Consider the following 18,326-nt stretch of genomic DNA (forward strand, 5'->3'; position numbering starts at 1 on the left):
AACTGACTTACTATTGTTTTCAGATACAGTTATAGTTTACAGACATAAATCACAGTAATAGATTTGATGAGAAATATTAACAAAGCAGGGTGCAGATTGGGATAGTGATATATCAAACACGGACTAAAAATGTTGCCAAACAATTAGGAATTTTTTTGTTAACTTGGTTTGAAAGATATTTACAGTTTATGCCTCTTTTATTCTATTTCCATGTTGCATACAGGTTCTCTTCCATTTGAATCAGAAGCATATAACAAAAACTTGTATTTTAGCTGTTTGGAGTTGTAATTTTCAACCTTGCGAGGTGGATTTGTGATTCAACTTACAGTGAAGACTTGGAGAATTAACACAATTAAAAGATGGATAGATTAGTTGAAGTAATTTCCTGTTTTTCTGTATTTTTTCATTGTAGATCTACAGTAAAAATACTGGAAAAAGTGACATAACAGTTCAATTTGCTGCTTTTGTAAGAAGTCAACTGTTTTCTAGAGACACAGATCACAGTAATAAGTGTTTTAATGCGCGATATTGTTGATCTAAAGACTTTAAACCATGCGAGATCTCTTCCAATGAAACGATGCATTTAATTAATCATAAGAAAATTAATAAAACCCGTAAAGAGTGAGTGTGTTGACGGGCTCTGCAGTCAGAAGTGAGTAAAACTACAGAGCGAGTCCGGAAAAGGAAGCGCGCGGCGGGGCGGAGGTCAGGCACGAGTCGCGGTGGCAGCCGGGACGTCGGCGGACTGTGTGCGGAGGAAAGGTGCGTGTCCCCAGTGTCCGCTCCGGTCGCCCGGTTAGGAATGCGCCTCTCGAAGCCGGCGTGCGCTGTGATAACTGAAGAAACACCGCTCTGAGGAGAGTCATGGTTTGGCATCGCTTCCACCATTAAACAGAGTGCGCGCGCTGGCCGGGTCGGTTGAGCTAGCTCGTCGTTAGCCCGCTCCGTTGATTCATCGCGCGCTAGCTCGTGTAGCATCGCTGCTAGCCGGCTAGTTTCCGTGTGGTCGAGCCGGAGAGATCCAGACTGACTGCCGAGCCCAGCCGGGGGGCGGCGGCGGCGGCAGCGGGCGGGGGGCCGGGAGAACGAGACGGAGTGGACGTGAGTCAGGAGCGGCTGATGAGTTCAGACCAGAGCGGAGAGCCGCCGCTGCTGCAGGAGGAGGCTGATCCCGGACCGAAGAGCGGTGCGAAGGACGCGGCTCCGCTGGGGAGCGAGGGAGGGTCAGGCGGCATGGTGAGTCCTGAGGCCTGCTCGAGCTAGTTAGGCTAAGTGGCTAATCTCCTGCCGCTTACCGGAGTCCTGTTAGCGCAGTACACCTCCCTCCGCGGGCTCAAACACATTTACATTAAAAATAAAAACCTCCCACTTTGACCGTGACAGCGAGTTTTTATGTGATATCATCCAGCAGCCGATGATTGCAAGCGAGAACGACATGTTTAGACCCTGGCAGGACGACTTCCAGCCGGCACAGTCGACTCATATTACACCATTATTACACTCTTATCGCTCCCAGGCTAACTTTAGCTTAGCCATGTTAACGAGCGAGCTCGTTTAAGTAGTTTGCTGAGTAATCATTAGCCTCCAAGTTAAGTTTTGACACAGCTTGTGGAGGGGCAGTGGAGCTTTTAGGAAGCAAGTCAACTCGGATTGGGTTGTTTTCCCATCTGCAGGTGATCGATGGCTGGATTATTGGCCGATTGTTTCATTCAATCTAACGTGATGTGTGTGTGTGTGTGTGTGCGCTAATCGGTGCTAGCAGTCGCAGCTAGCGCAGTGTTATGCGTTTCATTCCCGGCCTAATTCTGCTGCATGCCCGGCCTAATTCTGCTGCATGCCCGGCCTATTCTGTTGCATGCCCGGCCTATTCCGTTGCATGGCTGGCCGGCCGGCCTCTGCTGCTCTGCGCAGTCAGCTGACTGCACTTGGCTCGCCTCGGCCTCGGATACACAGAAGCATGCATTGTAACCATGTGTCAAGTTGCAACGGCACATAAATGTCAGTGCTCGTTTGAATAAGACACTGGGCACATCCAGTCCTGGCTGATTGGAGAAGAAGAGATTTTTTGTGGATCACAGCTGTTCTTGTCAGAGTGCTTTTTTCTTCATCTCCCCTCTCCAAATTTGCAGGTGGCAAGTGACAATGTCAAAGAGGGAAGCCAGTAAAATTGGACAGTTGCTGGCTTTTGCAGCGTCAGTCCTTACTGACTGCATGGAGCATAATCCACAGTTAGTTCACAGCAAGTTCAGTGTGTATGCCTCTATGTACAGTATGCAATCTATTCTTGGCCCCGGGATCTTTGCAGGCTCAGGATCTCTGTTGCCAGAACAGTCGGTTTTATATGGAGTCATAGCCAAGCACTTCTTAGAAATACAATTGTGTTTTTACAACACAAAGCTTCAACGATGCTCCTGGAGGTTAACAGGTTAAAGCTGATTTCATGCATGTTTCACTCTCCCTCTCAGGTTTCTCATTATATACAATAGTTGTCTGAGGTATGTAGGTGTTGGTGCACAGGGTTACTGTATAGAGTGGCCGCTGAATGTAAGGGGAATCATGAGATCAGCTGCATTCCTGTTTTAGTCCTTCTAATCTGAAATGTTTCATTTTTTGTTTTGTTCTCGGCAATACATTCTTTTGTTTTTATGTGAAATATGTTGTTGGAGCCTTCAGATGTGAAGTTTGCCCTCAAAAAAACCCAAGTTAAGAATCAACTATAGCTGCAGAATCACATATTGATAGTTAGTCTTTCAGATTTTTTGACCCTGACTTGAAAGCAGCACGCACAGCAGAACTATGGTGCTGAACCATCATAACTATTTAATAGGACATTTGAAATCAGTGACATATAGATGAAGACAGTACAAACTGAATATATATCAAATAATGCCAGTCTAAGTGTTGTGATTTCATTGTCTGTCATGTTGAAGCGTATTGACCTTTCCTGACTGTGCCGCATGTTTCTGAAGGTCACCTCTAAGGGTGCTGGTCTGAACCCGAATGCCAAGGTGTGGCAGGAGATGCCTGTAGCCCCCAGCGAGGCTGTCACCAGCAGCCCTCACTGGCCTCCCTCGGACATCAGTGAGGGTGAGAGTCCCCTTCTTCTTAACCCCACGGTTTATTAAGACAACTTGACCTTTTCTGAAATAAAAATACTCTAAAATTGCCACTTCTTCTTTTTCTTCCTTTTTCCTCTTTCTCAGACGTCTGCACACTGCAATTAATTTTTTCTTTTTCTTTTTTCTTTGCAAATGTACAAACACAAAGCCAAACTCTTGAAATAGAAGTGGCCCAAAAAGTTCAACAGTCTGATGTTGTGCCTGAATGAAACTCTTAACTCTTGTTCACAGGTTATTCTGAGCCTTCGTCTGCTGGGTGCAAGCCGTACACTGTGGGATTCACGGCCCTGGATGACAGCAGCTCCACAGCAACAGCTGAGATAGCAGTAAATGGAATGGACCCTCCCGAGCTGGGCTTTTCCCCTGCGGAGCCCTCAACGGGGACCTCAGGTCAGTCACATGCACGTCAGGATTATTCTGTTTTCAACACACTCCAAGGAGAGGAGGCGATAACGTTTGTGTGGGACATGATGATTCGCACGCACTGAGATAACCGGCAGCGTGGTCTGCACCGCCGCAACACCGCCCCATCTTATCTCATAAATCCGCTTCCCGTGCACGGACGTTGACATGTAGAAATTTTCGGCGCATCGGATCACTCAGAATGGATGCTTTATTTCGGGTCATAGTTCAACACAAGGGGGAGTGGACCATAAGAACATAACATAATTAATGGTAATCTCTTTCTGTCATCGGTATTACCTATAACCCTTAATAATTGCGAATTGTACATTTTATTTTAACATTGGCAGTAATGTACTACATTTAAGTTAATCACTTAGAGTTTAACTCCCAGAACAGAAATGCAACCCATTAGTTCTCACTTTCTCAAACGTTAACAGTCCCATTAGATGACATTTGCCTTCTTCCAACTTAAAAAAAAAAAACAGTTCAATTCAAACAGGAAGACCTTTCACATGTTTCTAAGTAGACGATGTATGAAAATTTTAAAGTACGGGACCGTATGATTAATGTCAAGCCAAAATAACTGACATTATTTATTAATCTAGTATCTGTTTCCTGTAGTTAAATTATTGAATCTCTTTGTTCTTTCCACATTTCTCTAAATCTCAGCAAAGCAGGACATATAAGACACTATAGGTGGAAAAATGGAGACGCTTTTTCCACTTAAGTTTTACATCGAACAGGTTTTGATCATTTTCACATAATATACTGTACGTGTGATTTCCAACACAGTTTTTCAGGCCACACGGCTCAGCACAAGTTTGTCGTCCCCTGTGGGAACGTCATCCTACCACTTTAAGAAACTTTGCACGTGCACAGACAGTTGGGTCACACTTAAATCACATATTTAACACATTTGCAGTGTGTTTGACTCAAGTTTTTTGTTGGACCTGAACAATATGATGAAGTCCAGTTCATTATTCATGTTGGTTCTACTATTACTTTGGATTGCATTATTCCGGATGTGCGTACTTAATAATGTTTTGTTTTTACTGTAAAGAAGTAGTGCAGTGTCAGGCCTGTAATGAACCCCGAGTGGGAAGAAGAGAGTTAATGAGATGAGTCAGATTAGGAGAAAGAAAAAAAGAAATGTTGTGACCAACAGCACATGTGGGTGTGCACCCCCACTGCGGGTCAGGCTGTATTCACCAGCCCACTGCAGCAGCAGCAGCAGCAGACGAAATGATGCACCTGAATGTTTCAGTTTGTTTGAAACCACTGAGAGTTTGAACTTCAGTTCACCTCCACAGTAGAATATTCTGGATTGAGCCGCAGGTTGCTTATTAGCCAGGTGGGCTTGTGGAAGGCATCAGCCTTTTACTTCTGACTACTGGACACCGACACTGACGGTTTGAAGTCAATTTGGGCTGCAGATTATTGGCAGTTCAAGCATTTGTCTTTGAAATAGGTTAGTAGATGGTGGGATGATTTCCAATTGTGTGGATGGCTCGGTATTGTATTGCTGGTTAATGATCGGCATTTGAACGTGTTATTTATTTTTATTTATTTGTTAAGGCTCCTTCATATATTGTGGCTTTTTTAACCACTTTGAGGCTAATTTTACTTTGTGGTGTGGCGGCTATCATTGTCAACACTTGAGCTCTGCTTGATTTGACTGCCTGGCTCATTGTTCTCAAAAACAAGACAGCATTCTGATTCTTTGATTAAAAGTAATGGGTTTCATTCAGCTTGCACAAGACGTGGCACTGTTGCATTTGATTGTCAACATGTTTCATAGACATGCTGATTAAATCTCACTGATCTGATTAAAGTGTAAATTTGAGGGTATTTCTCATGTTTCCTAATATTAGTTATGATTAAAATATATCCAAATATGTTGAATTGTAGCTCGAGCACTATGACATGTTGGAAACTTCCTGTAAAACAGACACAATATGCTTTTGTATTAATATGCAACACAAGGTTTCAACCAACAGTTTTTAGTTTTAAAAATTGGAATTGAGAATTAAATCATCAAAGATGAGGATTTAGTTCAGGGGAACAGTTTCTTCTTTTCTTACTTTGCCTAAAATGCCTAGTTTTCCTCGCTCTTCTAGACTTTCAGGAGGTTAATGCTCATTCTGCTTCTGATGTTAGTGCTTGTTTGTTTCTATCACAAAGCTGATACTATGCGAGATGCTCGACATTTAACTTTTTATTTCAACAAACATGCTCGGTCGTGTTGCTGGTGTACTTGCAGCTTAAAAAACAACTGGAGTCTTTGTATGATCTCAGTCTGTCAGAAGAAGTGAGTATTGTAGGGATTCTTTCGGTATGAAATGTCAGCCATGGCTGCAGGATTCACACATCTGAGAAGAGACAGTAGTTTGTGGTGTACTATACACCAGAATGAGACTCCACAGTCTAGATATAAAAGCATGTCGACACTTTTCTGACCTTTTTTTTTTTTTTTTTTTAAATCCCCGTAGATTCCAAAACTGCAGAGCAGCCGATCTCCTCTGAGAATCTCCGCGAGTCTCTGAAGAAAGAACTGGAGTTTTATTTCTCTCGGTAAGAAGCCACACTCAGAAACCGAAACACGACTTCTGAGTCCAGGGTGGGCTGATCTACATCTAATCTGTTGTTTTTTTTGTGATGCAGAGAAAACCTCTCAAAGGATTTATACCTGATGTCCCAGATGGACAGCGATCAGTTTGTCCCCATCTGGACTATTGCCAGCATGGAGGGCATCAAAGTCCTCACCACTGACATGGACCTCATCCTGGATGTGCTAAGATGTGAGTGGAAAAAAAGCTTAAGTCGTTTCTTGATTTTCGTCGTCTTAAACTTAATTTCTCCTGTTTTCAGCATCTCCTATGGTACAAGTGGATGATAAAGGGGAGAAAGTGCGTCCTAATCACAAGCGCTGCATCATCATCCTGAGAGAAGTCCCCGAAACCACACCCGTGGAGGTAACGCCCAGACGTTCACTGAACGCCTCGCTGAAATCATCCGATCGCGCTCGTTGACCTCGCATGACATTCCTTCTTATCTCCTCCACAGGAGGTCGAGTCACTGTTTAAAAATGACAACTGTCCAAAGGTGATAAGTGTCGAGTTTGCACACAACAACAACTGGTACATCACATTCCAATCTGACACGGACGCTCAGCAGGTACGGTCGCTCGCGCTTCTCCGTTCCTCAAGTGTTTGGTGGAAATGTCGTGCCACCAATTCCCCCATGACTCTTCTTTTCCTTTGTCTCTTGTAGGCTTACAAATACTTGAGAGAGGAAGTTAAAACATTTCAGGGAAAACCCATCATGGTGAGTTGGAAACCTCTGCCTCATTTGGGAAGTGTCCTCTGCACTGTGACTCAACCCTCCCCGCTTGTTCGCCACCCGCAGGCCAGAATAAAGGCCATCAACACGTTTTTCGCCAAGAACGGCTACCGTAGCATGGACAGCAGCCTGTACGCCCAGCAGTCCCAGAGCCAGTCCCAGTACAGCTCCCCGCTCTACATGCAGCACGTGTACCCCCAGCAGCAGTACCCAGTCTACGGCATCGTGCCCCCCACCTGGACGCCTTCCCCCACACCGTATTTTGAGACCCCTCTGGTGAGTGTCTGTACTCTTGTTTTAAGTACACAGTGTTGCTCTTTGTGGTTTTTTTAACTGATTTCTTTGGCTTGCATGTGGGAGCGAAAACCATCATAATGATAGTTTGTAGGGATGTGGTTGATCCAATCCAGTATCGGTATGGGGTTCCGATAACAACATAATTCATGGATTGTAAATTTCCGATCCAACCTGCGGAGATTTCCGATCCATGAGCCACGTCTGTGCTTTACTGTTGCTGAATTGACTCCGCAAAGGATTCCCTGCCGGCTGCAAATTGTGGAATGGATTTCCTGAACGGAGGCGGGTCTCAATGAGACACTGAGGAATGAGTCCGTAAATCCATTCCACAGTTCGCAGCCAGCCAGCAGACTAACATAGTAGCACCGTGGCTATCCAACATTTCATGACCTGTCCGCTCTATGGACGTAGTTTACACCGCAACACAACACAGCAACGAGCGAGGCGGCTGGTCTGCAGGCAGACGTCACTGTTTTAAAACGCCAGCTCACCGAGAAACGTCACTGACGACGGCACCAAAACAATGAAAAGCAGCTCCTCCACTTTGTAGCGAGCGATTCACAGCTCTGTGAAGTTGTGTCCTACTCCACGCAAAAAACTCAGTGAAAATAGTCCCAATTGTTTGTGCTGGAAACATTGCTGTTTGTGTTGCGTTGCTAAAGAATTTCCCCAGAGATTAATAAAGTGATACTGAGGCTTTAAAGATATAACAAATTTATTATGAGATGATGACGTCACGCAGACCCCCACATTGAACAAACATAGTTTGTGCTGCTTCCTATTCATTATGCGAACCTCAAGTCGCATTTAGGGAGAATAAATGCGTACATTCGTATAATTCATACTTGCCTGTAGAGAGGAGTTTATTATAACATATAAAATCAACAATAATGATAATGACAATAATAAAGCAAACAGAGCTCCGGTATTGGAATAGTATCGGTATCGGCAGATATCCAAATTTAGGTATCGGATCGAAAGTGAAAATGGGTTGGATAAATAATTGCTGAAACCGTGAAACCAGATTAGTAATTGCAGCCTCTGTTTTTCTTTGAGCAGGCGCCGTTTCCCAACAGCAGCTTTGTTAATGGCTTTGGCTCTGCTGGACATTACAAGACTGGCACCGCTTCTCTCAATATCACACGCCCGTTCAACAGAAACCGGTAAGAACCTCATCGCCACAGTGGTTTCTTTTGGGTTTTTTTAATCACTTTTCCGCTTTTACTCAGACTTGAGTCCCCATGAACGTACTGTATCGGGAATGTTTTGACCACTTGTGTTTGCATGAAGTTAAACGTCAGATCATTTTTAATTTTGTTAGAGTTTTGTGTGAAGATTGTTGGCCCGGCGGGGCCCTGCTCTTCACTCCCTGTCTTCTTACTGTCCCCACAGTGTCCCCCTCTATTCAAGAAAGAATGTAATAAATGCCTTCAGGTACCACTGTTATACTGTGCAGTAAGCTTCACCGCTGTCCTCATCGCTCACCACCCTGCAGCAGCCAGATGACTAAATCCATTACAGGCCCCTCATTCCTCCTGCCAGTCACTTTTCTCTGGCAGCAATTCTTCCCTTCAGTGAGGAAAACTATTTGGTGCCAGATAGTCAAACATCCTGGATTTGTCATGGCATTTTATAAATGTCGGCTGCTTTTTCCAGCTTGCAGCTGCCACTGCAAAAAAAAAGAAAACCCCAAACATCCTTATTTTAGTTCACATTCGTACATGTAACCGTTACTCTCATCTCAACTAACCATCTTTATTTGTATTTAATTTTTTTTTGCTGCTGCTTTCACAAGTGACTGTATTACAACGTGGTGTTAACGACCATCTTTAACTAAGAAATGCTGACAGTTTGGTGTTGAGGCCCCGTTTACACAGCGTTTAGGTGAAAATGCCTCCGTTTTTCATTTCAGAAACATTTCGTGTTTACACGGCACGTTTTGAAAAACAAGTTATGTAGGGCCAGGACTGGATGCTGTTTTTTTTGGGGGGGGTTTGTAATGAAACCACTCACACATGCAGCAGAGAACAGTAAGCTGTAAACTGAAATTCGTATGAGCAGATGACCAAGTTGGATTATTAATACAAGTTGCCTTTTCAGTGGCTCAGAGCAGCGTTGTCATGTAAACACACAACTAAAGTTTTCCATACTGGTGTAAACGGGGCCTGAGTGTCGGCCATTGGTGCGGTCAGGCTTTAAATGTGTTTTCAAGTTTGTTCCTAAAATGCGAAAGAAGCAAACAGTCCGATCCGATGATGAGATCACGATGCGCATAGAGGGAAACCCGGAGGAGTATCTGGCTTTGCTTCACTCCTTTCCCTCTCCACACCCTCCTCCTACTCCTCCTCCTCTCTCTCTTTCCTGTCCCTTCAAAGTCAGGTGTCTCACTCCGTCCCAATGAGCGTTCAGATTATGAGATCTGAGGGTTAAGGACTGAAATCCTGCTCATATTATAAAGTATTGAGGCGTTTATATTTGCCTGGGTGTCTGTTGGCTCTGCTCTGTGAATTTCTGATTGGTTGCAGATTTCCAAACGTACAGTCATTAAACATCAACTGCTTCAACCAATCATGAGCACGAATCCTGAGAACCACCTGCATGTCTACATCGACTCTGAAGACACCGCATGTTGTCTCTTCCTGGTGTTCACTTGTCACCAGTGTTTCCTCTGAACCCTTTTGTTTTTGTCAGCTTCCCCTGGAAAAACAATTGGTTTTAAATTAGATGTTTTATCGAATTACTGCAGTCGAGCACCAGCTCCACTTACTGGCCAATAAAATGGTTTAAACTCAAAGTTTGTAGCTAATTAGAATGATAAACATAATTATGTTACTGGGAAATGTTGTTACTTCAGAGCCTCTGACACAAATTTACTTGTGACCCTTTGTGATGTCATAATGGTATCCAGAAAACAGGAAATCTGTAAATCTTTTTTGAAATGCACATTATCAGTTTATTCTTCAGTTCAGGAGGAAGCACTGGTTGCGTCTCTGCCCTCGAAGCTTTTTAAATCAATAACCTTCGTGTCCCCCCCCCCCCCCCCTCCACCGCAACAGAAACCACGTGAAGCCCCAGGTGAGGACAAGCGAGGTGACCTCAGCGTCCATAACACCCGTACCGCTGGAGAGTCTGACCGGCCTGCGCAGCCCGCAGCCTTCCTCTCACGCCGCCGCCCCGCCCACCAACCCGGTCCAGACCCCCACTGACCACCTGAGCTCAGCATTCGCACATCTCTCCTCCTCATTGGACCACAGCGATGACGGCGGCCTGGCTGGACGAGGAAGGCGAGTCTGTCATTACCAGTTACTTTAATATGGAAGGTCAAATTGAGAAATCAAGTAATTTGAGTGGAGAGTCTTAGGAAGACGGTTTGAAGCAGAGTAAACTGGTAACTAAATTTCACTTATTAGTGCACCTGGCCTGTAATGGTGGTATTGCTGCGTCACTTCTTTTCATCACTGAAGTGTTTTGTGGAGACCAGCAGCTCTGATGTATACTGGATAATGTTCCGCTTTTTTCTTTTTTTCTTTTTTCTTTTTTTAAAGTAAATACAAAATAAAACGGTTCCATGTGTCGATAAATGGAACTGCATGTCTTTGTGTTAAAATCTCAATTTAAAAGTGGCTTAAATATTGGGCAGTTTGTAAAAACCTGGATAGATCGGTGCTTACATTGCACTGTTGAAGTAAGTCCTGCAGCTACGGGGGGATTTGAATTTGCAATATAAAAATCTTTTTTAGCTACAAATCTGATAAATCAATTTTTTTTATTTTTTTGCCTTGCTCTACATCTAAGTGAAAAAACCTAGGTTTTTTGTTTCGGGAAATTTTTATTAAAAAAAAACAAAAAAAAGATGTCCATTAACAAAACAAGGACAGGAAAACTGAAAACCTGAGTTTTCATGTAGGGCCACGACTGGCTGAAGACATGCAGCAGAGACTATAAACATTAACAATGCCAGTAAAACATTCCTATGGTCAGGCGATCAAGTTGGATTGTTAACACAAGTTGCATTTTCAGTGGCTCAGAGCAGCGTTGTCATGTAAACGCACAACTAAAGTTTTCCATACTGGTGTAAACGGGGCCCGAGTGTCGGCCATTGGTGCGGTCAGGCTTTAAATGTGTTTTCAAGTTTGTTCCTAAAATGCGAAAGAAGCAAACAGTCCGACCCGATGATGAGATCACGATGCGCATAGAGGGAAACCCGGAGGAGTATCTGGCTTTGCTTCACTCCTTTCCCTCTCCACACCCTCCTCCTACTCCTCCTCCTCCTCCTCCTCTCTCTCTTTCCTCTCCCTTCAAAGTCAGGTGTCTCACTCCGTCCCAATGAGCGTTCAGATTATGAGATCTGAGGGTTAAAGACTGAAATCCTGCTCATATTATAAAGTATTGAGGCGTTTATATTTGCCCGGATGTCTGTTGGCTCTGCTCGGCGAGTTTATGATTGGTTGCAGATTTCCAGTCATTAAAGCATCAACTGCTTCAACCAAAATTTAAAAGTTCCATGTGTGATCGATAGAAGGAACTGCCTGTCCTCGTGTTAAAATCTGAATTTCGACGTCTAAAAGTGGCATAAACAGAGTAGTTTGCAGAAAACCTGGCTAGATCCTGCAGCTCCGCACGGTGGCGACTGAACCACGTTAATGTGACTGACAGATCATTTCTGTGCATTTCAGACGGAGCACAACCTACAGAGGGAGTCGAAGAAGGCGAGAAGATGATCGGATTACGGTAAATGACACTGACATGACGTCGATTAACTTGTCGTACACCAAGCAGGAACCGTCGTCATGTGTTGGTCTCCACTGGCTCTCTTCCCTCAGAGGCCTGTGCCACTGGCCGAGGTCAAGGTTTCTCCGCCCAAGTTTGACTTGGCCGCCACCAATTTCCCGCCCCTCCCCGGCTGTGTGGTCAGCACGCAGGGAGAACCGGTGCTGGAAAACCGAATGTCGGACGTCGTTCGCGGTTTGTACAGGGACAAGGTGAGAACCCCGACTTTGTGACCGCTTCAGCAACGTTTAGTTCAGAACGTCAAGACGTGTAACGTGCTGCTTGTTTGCTCTTTTAGACGGAACAAGCCAACAAAGAAGCCACTGTGAGTCCAGCTACAGGCCAGACCCCGGTCTCAGAGGAAGCTGCAGCGACCCCCAGCCCCGCTCTGGCACCGGCGAAAGCCTCATCTCAGCCACTTGGACCTCCGGCCTCCAGGTATGGACGGTTCACAAGTTATTTCAGGATGGTTGGGGAAAATTAGGTGGTTTCCTGGAATGAAGAAGAAAAGAAATCACATTTTGAACACCCTGTTCAGTTAACCAAACTATATATAATGGTAGTCCAGGGAGTTGCTGGGGATCAGGGGTCTTGCTCAAGGACCTGCAGTAACCGGGATTTAAACCTGCAAACTTCTCTAATCTCTCATAGCAGGGGTGTCGAATGCATTTTAGTCCAGGTGCCACATACAGCCCAGTTTTCACCTTTGTTGTGGTTCAATTAAACTTTCTACTGCAAAATACAGTCAAACGTCTCCTGCAGCTGTTGCATTATGCATGTTTTTACTCACCATGACAAGCATGGCTGTGAGGCTCCAATTCAATCAAACTTTATTTATACATAACTTTAGGTACAATAGAATGCAGCACAAAGTGCCTCAGTGATTAGAGATGTGAAGAAAAATTAAAAGGTCAACCAAATTGAATGCAACTGGTACCGCTGGCAAGAGTATGGAAAAAATCAAAGAAAATGACCCCAAAACCATTCAGATATCTTAACAAATAATGAATTTATAGGCGAAAGAAGTTTACTAATTAGTACACAAATTTGTGGCCAAAATCTTTTTACATAAAAACACTTGTACTTTCTTTAATAATCAAGATATCTCAATGAAACTTTCAGGTAAGGTGTATCTCTTTATACTCTTCAATCTGAAGGAATAATAATATATATTTTAAGTTTGTTCTTGGTCTGAAATAAATTTGGTAGTATTAAGATTGGAGCTGCCACACCAAACTACCGTACTGCTATATATACTATATATTGCATTCGTCTGTTTATATCCATATACATGTTTTTTTTAATAACATGGTAAATGTGTCGTATTTTTATTATATTTGTCAATAACCAATCAAATCCTGTCCCTCTTCCTCCTCTTCCTCTTCCTGCTCGGTCAACTTTATTTCTGAACCATAAAAAGTTATGAAACTTCGGGATTAGAAAGTCAAAATAATCAAAAATACGTCGTTTTACCTTTCAAAAGCGTCACTTTATCCGTTGAAGTTGTTTTTAATGTGTTGAAGGCGGGTGAGTTTTTAATATGTTCTGTTGACGGAAGTGAAAAATCCAAAATGGCGGAGGACGAGGGGTTTCCCCGAATGCGCAATTCCTCGGGACTCCCTCGAATTACGTGACGCTATCCAATCAAAATGTGGATCCGGGGTAAGACGCAGCGCGTCACTGTCCAAAATGCGGCTCACGAATTGGGAAGAAAATGGCGGCCGCGGCCTTCACATACCTACAGTGTTGTGTTGTGTTGTGCCTGTTACTCTTAAGAAACGTGTTTAAAAAGTCAATTTTCTTTAAAATATTAGCAATTCTCTTTTTTGGCCGGACTGGCTCCTCTTGGGGGTTGGTTTTGGCCCCCCGGCCGGATGTTTAACCCCCCCTGACCCCAGCCACCAGTACATGTAGAAACACCAGAGTTTAAACAGACTAAACTCATTTTCCCTCTTATGCTTTCGCAGTATCGCTCGTCAGGAGAAGAGGGTTGAACGGGCGGAGCCGCCGGCTCCAAAAGCAGCTCCCCGCACGCCTGTTCAAGCTACCATCCCCGCCTCCTCTTCCTCCTCCTCTTCTTCCACCTGCACACAGCCCATGCCCAGCTCCAAGCCTCAGCCCTCCGCCGCCTCCACGCCGGCGACGCCCAGCACGCTGGCCCCCGCCGCCGCTGCTGCCGCCACCACCACCACCACCACCACCATCCCCGCTCCCTCACAGGTGAGATGACGACAGTGGCCGTCCGTACGCCGGAATAGCGGGTTTCCTGATGATGAGAACTTAAGCGCAGAGAGGGGAGTGAGGTGGTGACGGGACTGGCTCTGGTTCTCTCGTTCTTCTTTCTTTCTCTCTCTCTCTCTCTCTCTCTCTCTCTCTCTCTCTCTCTCTCTCCTTCTCTCGCTCTCTCTTATCTTCTCACCACGAGTCCAGAACTTTCACTCCGTCCCCAGTGAGCGTCAAGATTATGAGATCTGAAGGTCAAACCTGAGCATTTGCAGAAAATGACTTGACAAATACGTACTTCATCTTTTTAAAACGATGTTTGTTGTTTTGTTTTGTTCTCTCTGCCGACTTCACTTCAGGAGCCCCGTAAACTCAGCTACGCCGAAGTTTGCCAACGGCCCCCGAAGGACCCTCCCCCCGCGGCGGCCCCGGCCCCCTCCCCCTCCCCCTCCGGCACGGCGACGGGCCAGCCGCTGCGCGAGCTGCGCGTCAACAAGGCGGAGGAGCCGAGCTCCAGCGGCAGCAGTCCCGGAGACAAGCAGGAGAAGAGCCACGACCGGGAGGGGGGGTGGGAGTGCAAAGAGAGCCGGCCGCCTCGCGAACGTGACTCTCAGAGCTACCACCGCAGCAACGGCCCCCGAGGCCCCGGCGGCCTCAAGTTCCGGGACCAGAGGCGCCCGCCTCCGGCCCAGCGCGGCTCCCCTCAGGGGGGCTACCGGCACACTGGCAAAGAGCAGAACATCCCTCCAGTATCGCCAAAGTAAAACAAGAAAGAAAAAAAAAACTTGACAAGAATAGCAGAGAAGACAAAAAAAAGTTGTATGAATATATACATGGATATATAATTATATAAAAATGAATAACATAAAAGCAACAACCATATGGTAGCCACCTTTCCCCCACCTGGAACTTGTCCAAAGAAAAGCTTTTAAAATGACAATGAGGCTGCGACATCCAGGACTCAATGGGCAAAATGACACCCGAAGAACTTTTGACGAGTGATTGGGGGGGGGTTTAAAAAAAAAAAAAAAAAAAAGGAAATCGAAATGTTCTCGGGTCCTCCGGCATTTATGCTTAAAAGAATTGAAGTGCGATTTCATGCGGAGGCCCTTCATTTGTGCTCTGCTCGGGAGAGGTGGGATGCTGGGCCGCGTACATGGCCCTCTACCTTTTTATGATTTTAAAGAATAGATGTTGGTCTGCAAGAACAATATGCACTAAGAAGAAAAGAACATGCATATATGTCATGTACATATACAAAGATATCACTAACACGCAATGAGACATCAGTTTAGTTTTTTGGGTTGTTTTTTTTTTGTGTGTGCGTGTGCTTCGATTTGCAAGTATGACTGAAGGGTTGACTGATGTCTTTGTCTGCATTGATTGTTAAGCAAAATGATTGAAGTGCTCCAGTGTGCTGTTGCACTGATGTAATGAAATGGATGATTTTTTCTTTTCTTTTCTTTTTTTCCCCCTTTTTTGATTTTTACATCAGAGATTCAGAGTCATTGTCCTGGAAAAGGACGGTGTGGTCTTCTAAATGTCTAATAATGAAAATGTGTTCTATGGTGGTATTTTGATCCCAGTTTGGCTTAAAGGCTCTCGGATATCACAATCTGTTGAAGTGCGCCGCAGTTGGATATGTATGTTGTTTTTTGTTTGTTTCGAAGCCGGAATTCTCTTTGGGGTGCCCGCCGGGCTGTTAACCGCGGCGAACCTGCTAGCCTGGTCCAAAGTTTTTCACGTTGAGTTGTTATCTCGTGTCTATCTGAACTGTTTGGGTTTTTTTGTTTTTTGTGGGGGGGGGGGGGGGGTCTGCCCACTCCCAATGGATACAGAACATGTCATGTTAATAATCAGTCAGGTTATCTGTTTACATGTTTGTTTTTTTGGTTTGGGTTGTAGAGTGAGCTCTGGTTCGTTTTTTTTTTTGTCATGAGAGGGTTTAAAAAAAAAAAAGAGGCTGCGGCTATAATTTGACTGTTCAGTGCGCCTGGTGGTTTAGATGAGGTTTGGCTTTTTTCTTTTCTTTTCTTTTCTCACAGGATATCCAGGTTAAGCTTATATCTGTGAACTGTTGCATAACGTCAAAAAGTAAAACAACCTAGACAGAGAAGTGCAAGTTAGCTGAAGACGATGGCGTCATTATATCGGGCAGCCGAGTTCGTGGGTATAAAAGGAAATTTGGAACATTTTCACGTGCTATGTGCCAGCTGCCTACGATCATAGTGTGCTAGGATAACGTTTTGATTTCTATTGAAGACGTCTGCTCAATAACGTAGTTTTGGGGGGAAATGTTGGGCCCAGAAAAGCTAGTTGTTGTTTTTTTTTGTTTTGTTTGTTTTCTTGAAAGAAGAAGCTGTAGAGGTTTAGTTGCTGATGCTATATTGTTATAACCCTTCACTAGAAACGTGTGTGGGAGAATGTAATTGTTCTAGTACTGAATTGAGGAGGTATCCATCTGATTGTTTTGTGCTTTTAGGGTGAGGTTTTTTTTTTTTTTTTTTTCTTTTCTTTCTGGGTTTTATTCTTTGTTTCTTTTTTTTTTTAATTTTCGAAAAACGAAACAGGTTGACTTTAGAATTTGAAGTTTGACTCACTGTATGTATTTGCTTTTTAAAATGTATTTATTTTAATTCTAATGTGCAACGCTTTTCTCCCAATCTTGGTAGGCTGGTTTCCCCAAAGTTGTGTGAAATCGCATTGGCAAGGAAAAAAAAAAGAGCGAAAAAGAAAAAAAATGAAATCACGCATATGACATTTATATACTGATTGAGATGTCGGCTGAGAGAAAATACTTGATGCATTGACTTTTGGATTTAGTAATGCAGTAAACGAGTATCCAATCACTGGGGCTGTTATTATTATTTTTGTTTTGTTTTTTTTCATTGAGTATGAGCAGCTAGTGATTTAGTATAATTAAATAAAATGCACTAACTTGTTTTGAAAAGAATCTTACTCATAAGTAATGTGAAATCACGTTAGGAGCATATGGTTGATGTTGACAGGCTTGCGGACGCCTCCGGGAATCGCTCCCCCCCTCCCCCCCCCCACACATGTTTGGGTTGTTCTGTTAATTTGGTTTGGGGTGGCAAAAAAAAAAAAAAAAAAAAAAAGGAAATGTAGTTATGGATCAACCAAGTGTTTGAGACACAATCTTAGAACTGTATGAAATGTCACCAAAAATAAATTATTTTGATTTGGCTCTCCGGTGTCAAGTTTCTTGTGGCCTCATTTATCACACATCCTACACACAAGTGGGAATTTAAACTACACGAGTATAAAACTGCGATTTCTCTTTAATATGTGGAAATGACTCGGTTATGAGTTGTTTTTTTTGCTGTTTCTTATTTTTATTATGAGTTTAGAAATAAATTGACTGAACCATTTAAAGTTGACAAGACGATGTGGTTCAATTTGGTTCATTATGCCTATATTTTGTTTATCTAAGTCTTTCTTTTTTCTTTTATTCAGTGAGCTTCTCACGTCTTGAAAAACTTCCGTCTTCCCGTGAACGTTTGATTAAAATGGCTCAACTTTTGGGTTTTAGCAAAAAATACACATTGGAGTCTATGGGAGGAAATCTGTCACTTGCTGTGAACTAAATCATGTTTCAAGAGAATCGTTTGTGTTTCACACAGAAGTGGCCCCGTATTGGAAGCACAAAACCTGTAGCTTTTGTAGAATATAAGCTTGAGAGAGAAATGTGGCCCCAGCGATGAGAGAGACGGATTGTTTTTTTTTTCCCCTTTTAACTCCACACCTCTCTCCTCTCCAGCGCTTCGTCATTCACTCCCATGTTAAACCCAAACGGCTGAAAACATGATCAAACTTAAAGGCTCGCAGGCTGAAATTGGTCGAAGATGGGGAAAAATGTTTTCACGTCTGAATAGAGGACAAGAGCAGCAGCGTTTTGAAAGTTAAATCAAATTACTAGCTGAAACTATGGCGACTTTATCTCACAATTTTATGTTTTTCACAGCTAACCTTGGACAACGGGTCAATAAATTGAATTCACTGGTCATTGTTAAGATTGTCTGCATTTTTCCACCCTTCTCTGTTCAAAACCCAACAATTGATGGATAGAATTGGTGGGGAAAAGGGATTTACAATCCTAATCTACATCATCAAAGTATGGATTCTGGTCTCTGATGAGAGACTTCTGTTTGCCTC

The 18,326-nt window shown here is 43.8% G+C and overlaps 1 protein-coding gene across 2 annotated transcripts; it reads left to right on the forward strand.

Moving 5' to 3' along the window:
• The first annotated feature begins 708 nt into the window (after positions 1 to 708).
• On the forward strand, positions 709 to 16,094 carry larp4aa (La ribonucleoprotein 4Aa). Of its 2 annotated transcripts, XM_080469401.1 has the most exons (17): positions 709 to 1,236; positions 2,970 to 3,087; positions 3,351 to 3,509; positions 6,014 to 6,095; positions 6,186 to 6,322; positions 6,393 to 6,496; positions 6,588 to 6,698; positions 6,795 to 6,848; positions 6,930 to 7,139; positions 8,220 to 8,323; positions 8,553 to 8,594; positions 10,217 to 10,444; positions 11,837 to 11,891; positions 11,984 to 12,142; positions 12,229 to 12,368; positions 13,898 to 14,150; positions 14,513 to 16,094. In XM_080469401.1, the coding sequence occupies exons 1-17, from the start codon at positions 1,120 to 1,122 to the stop codon at positions 14,915 to 14,917; spliced, it is 2,478 nt and encodes an 825-aa protein (XP_080325527.1). In that variant the 5' UTR covers positions 709 to 1,119; the 3' UTR covers positions 14,918 to 16,094. The 2 variants fall into 2 exon arrangements, with proteins under 2 accessions (XP_080325527.1, XP_080325528.1); XM_080469402.1 differs by lacking the exon at positions 8,553 to 8,594.
• Positions 16,095 to 18,326: the final 2,232 nt, after the last annotated feature.

Source organism: Lipophrys pholis (assembly GCF_963383615.2).
Source record: "Lipophrys pholis genome assembly, chromosome: 8".
Lineage (NCBI taxonomy): Eukaryota > Metazoa > Chordata > Actinopteri > Blenniiformes > Blenniidae > Lipophrys > Lipophrys pholis.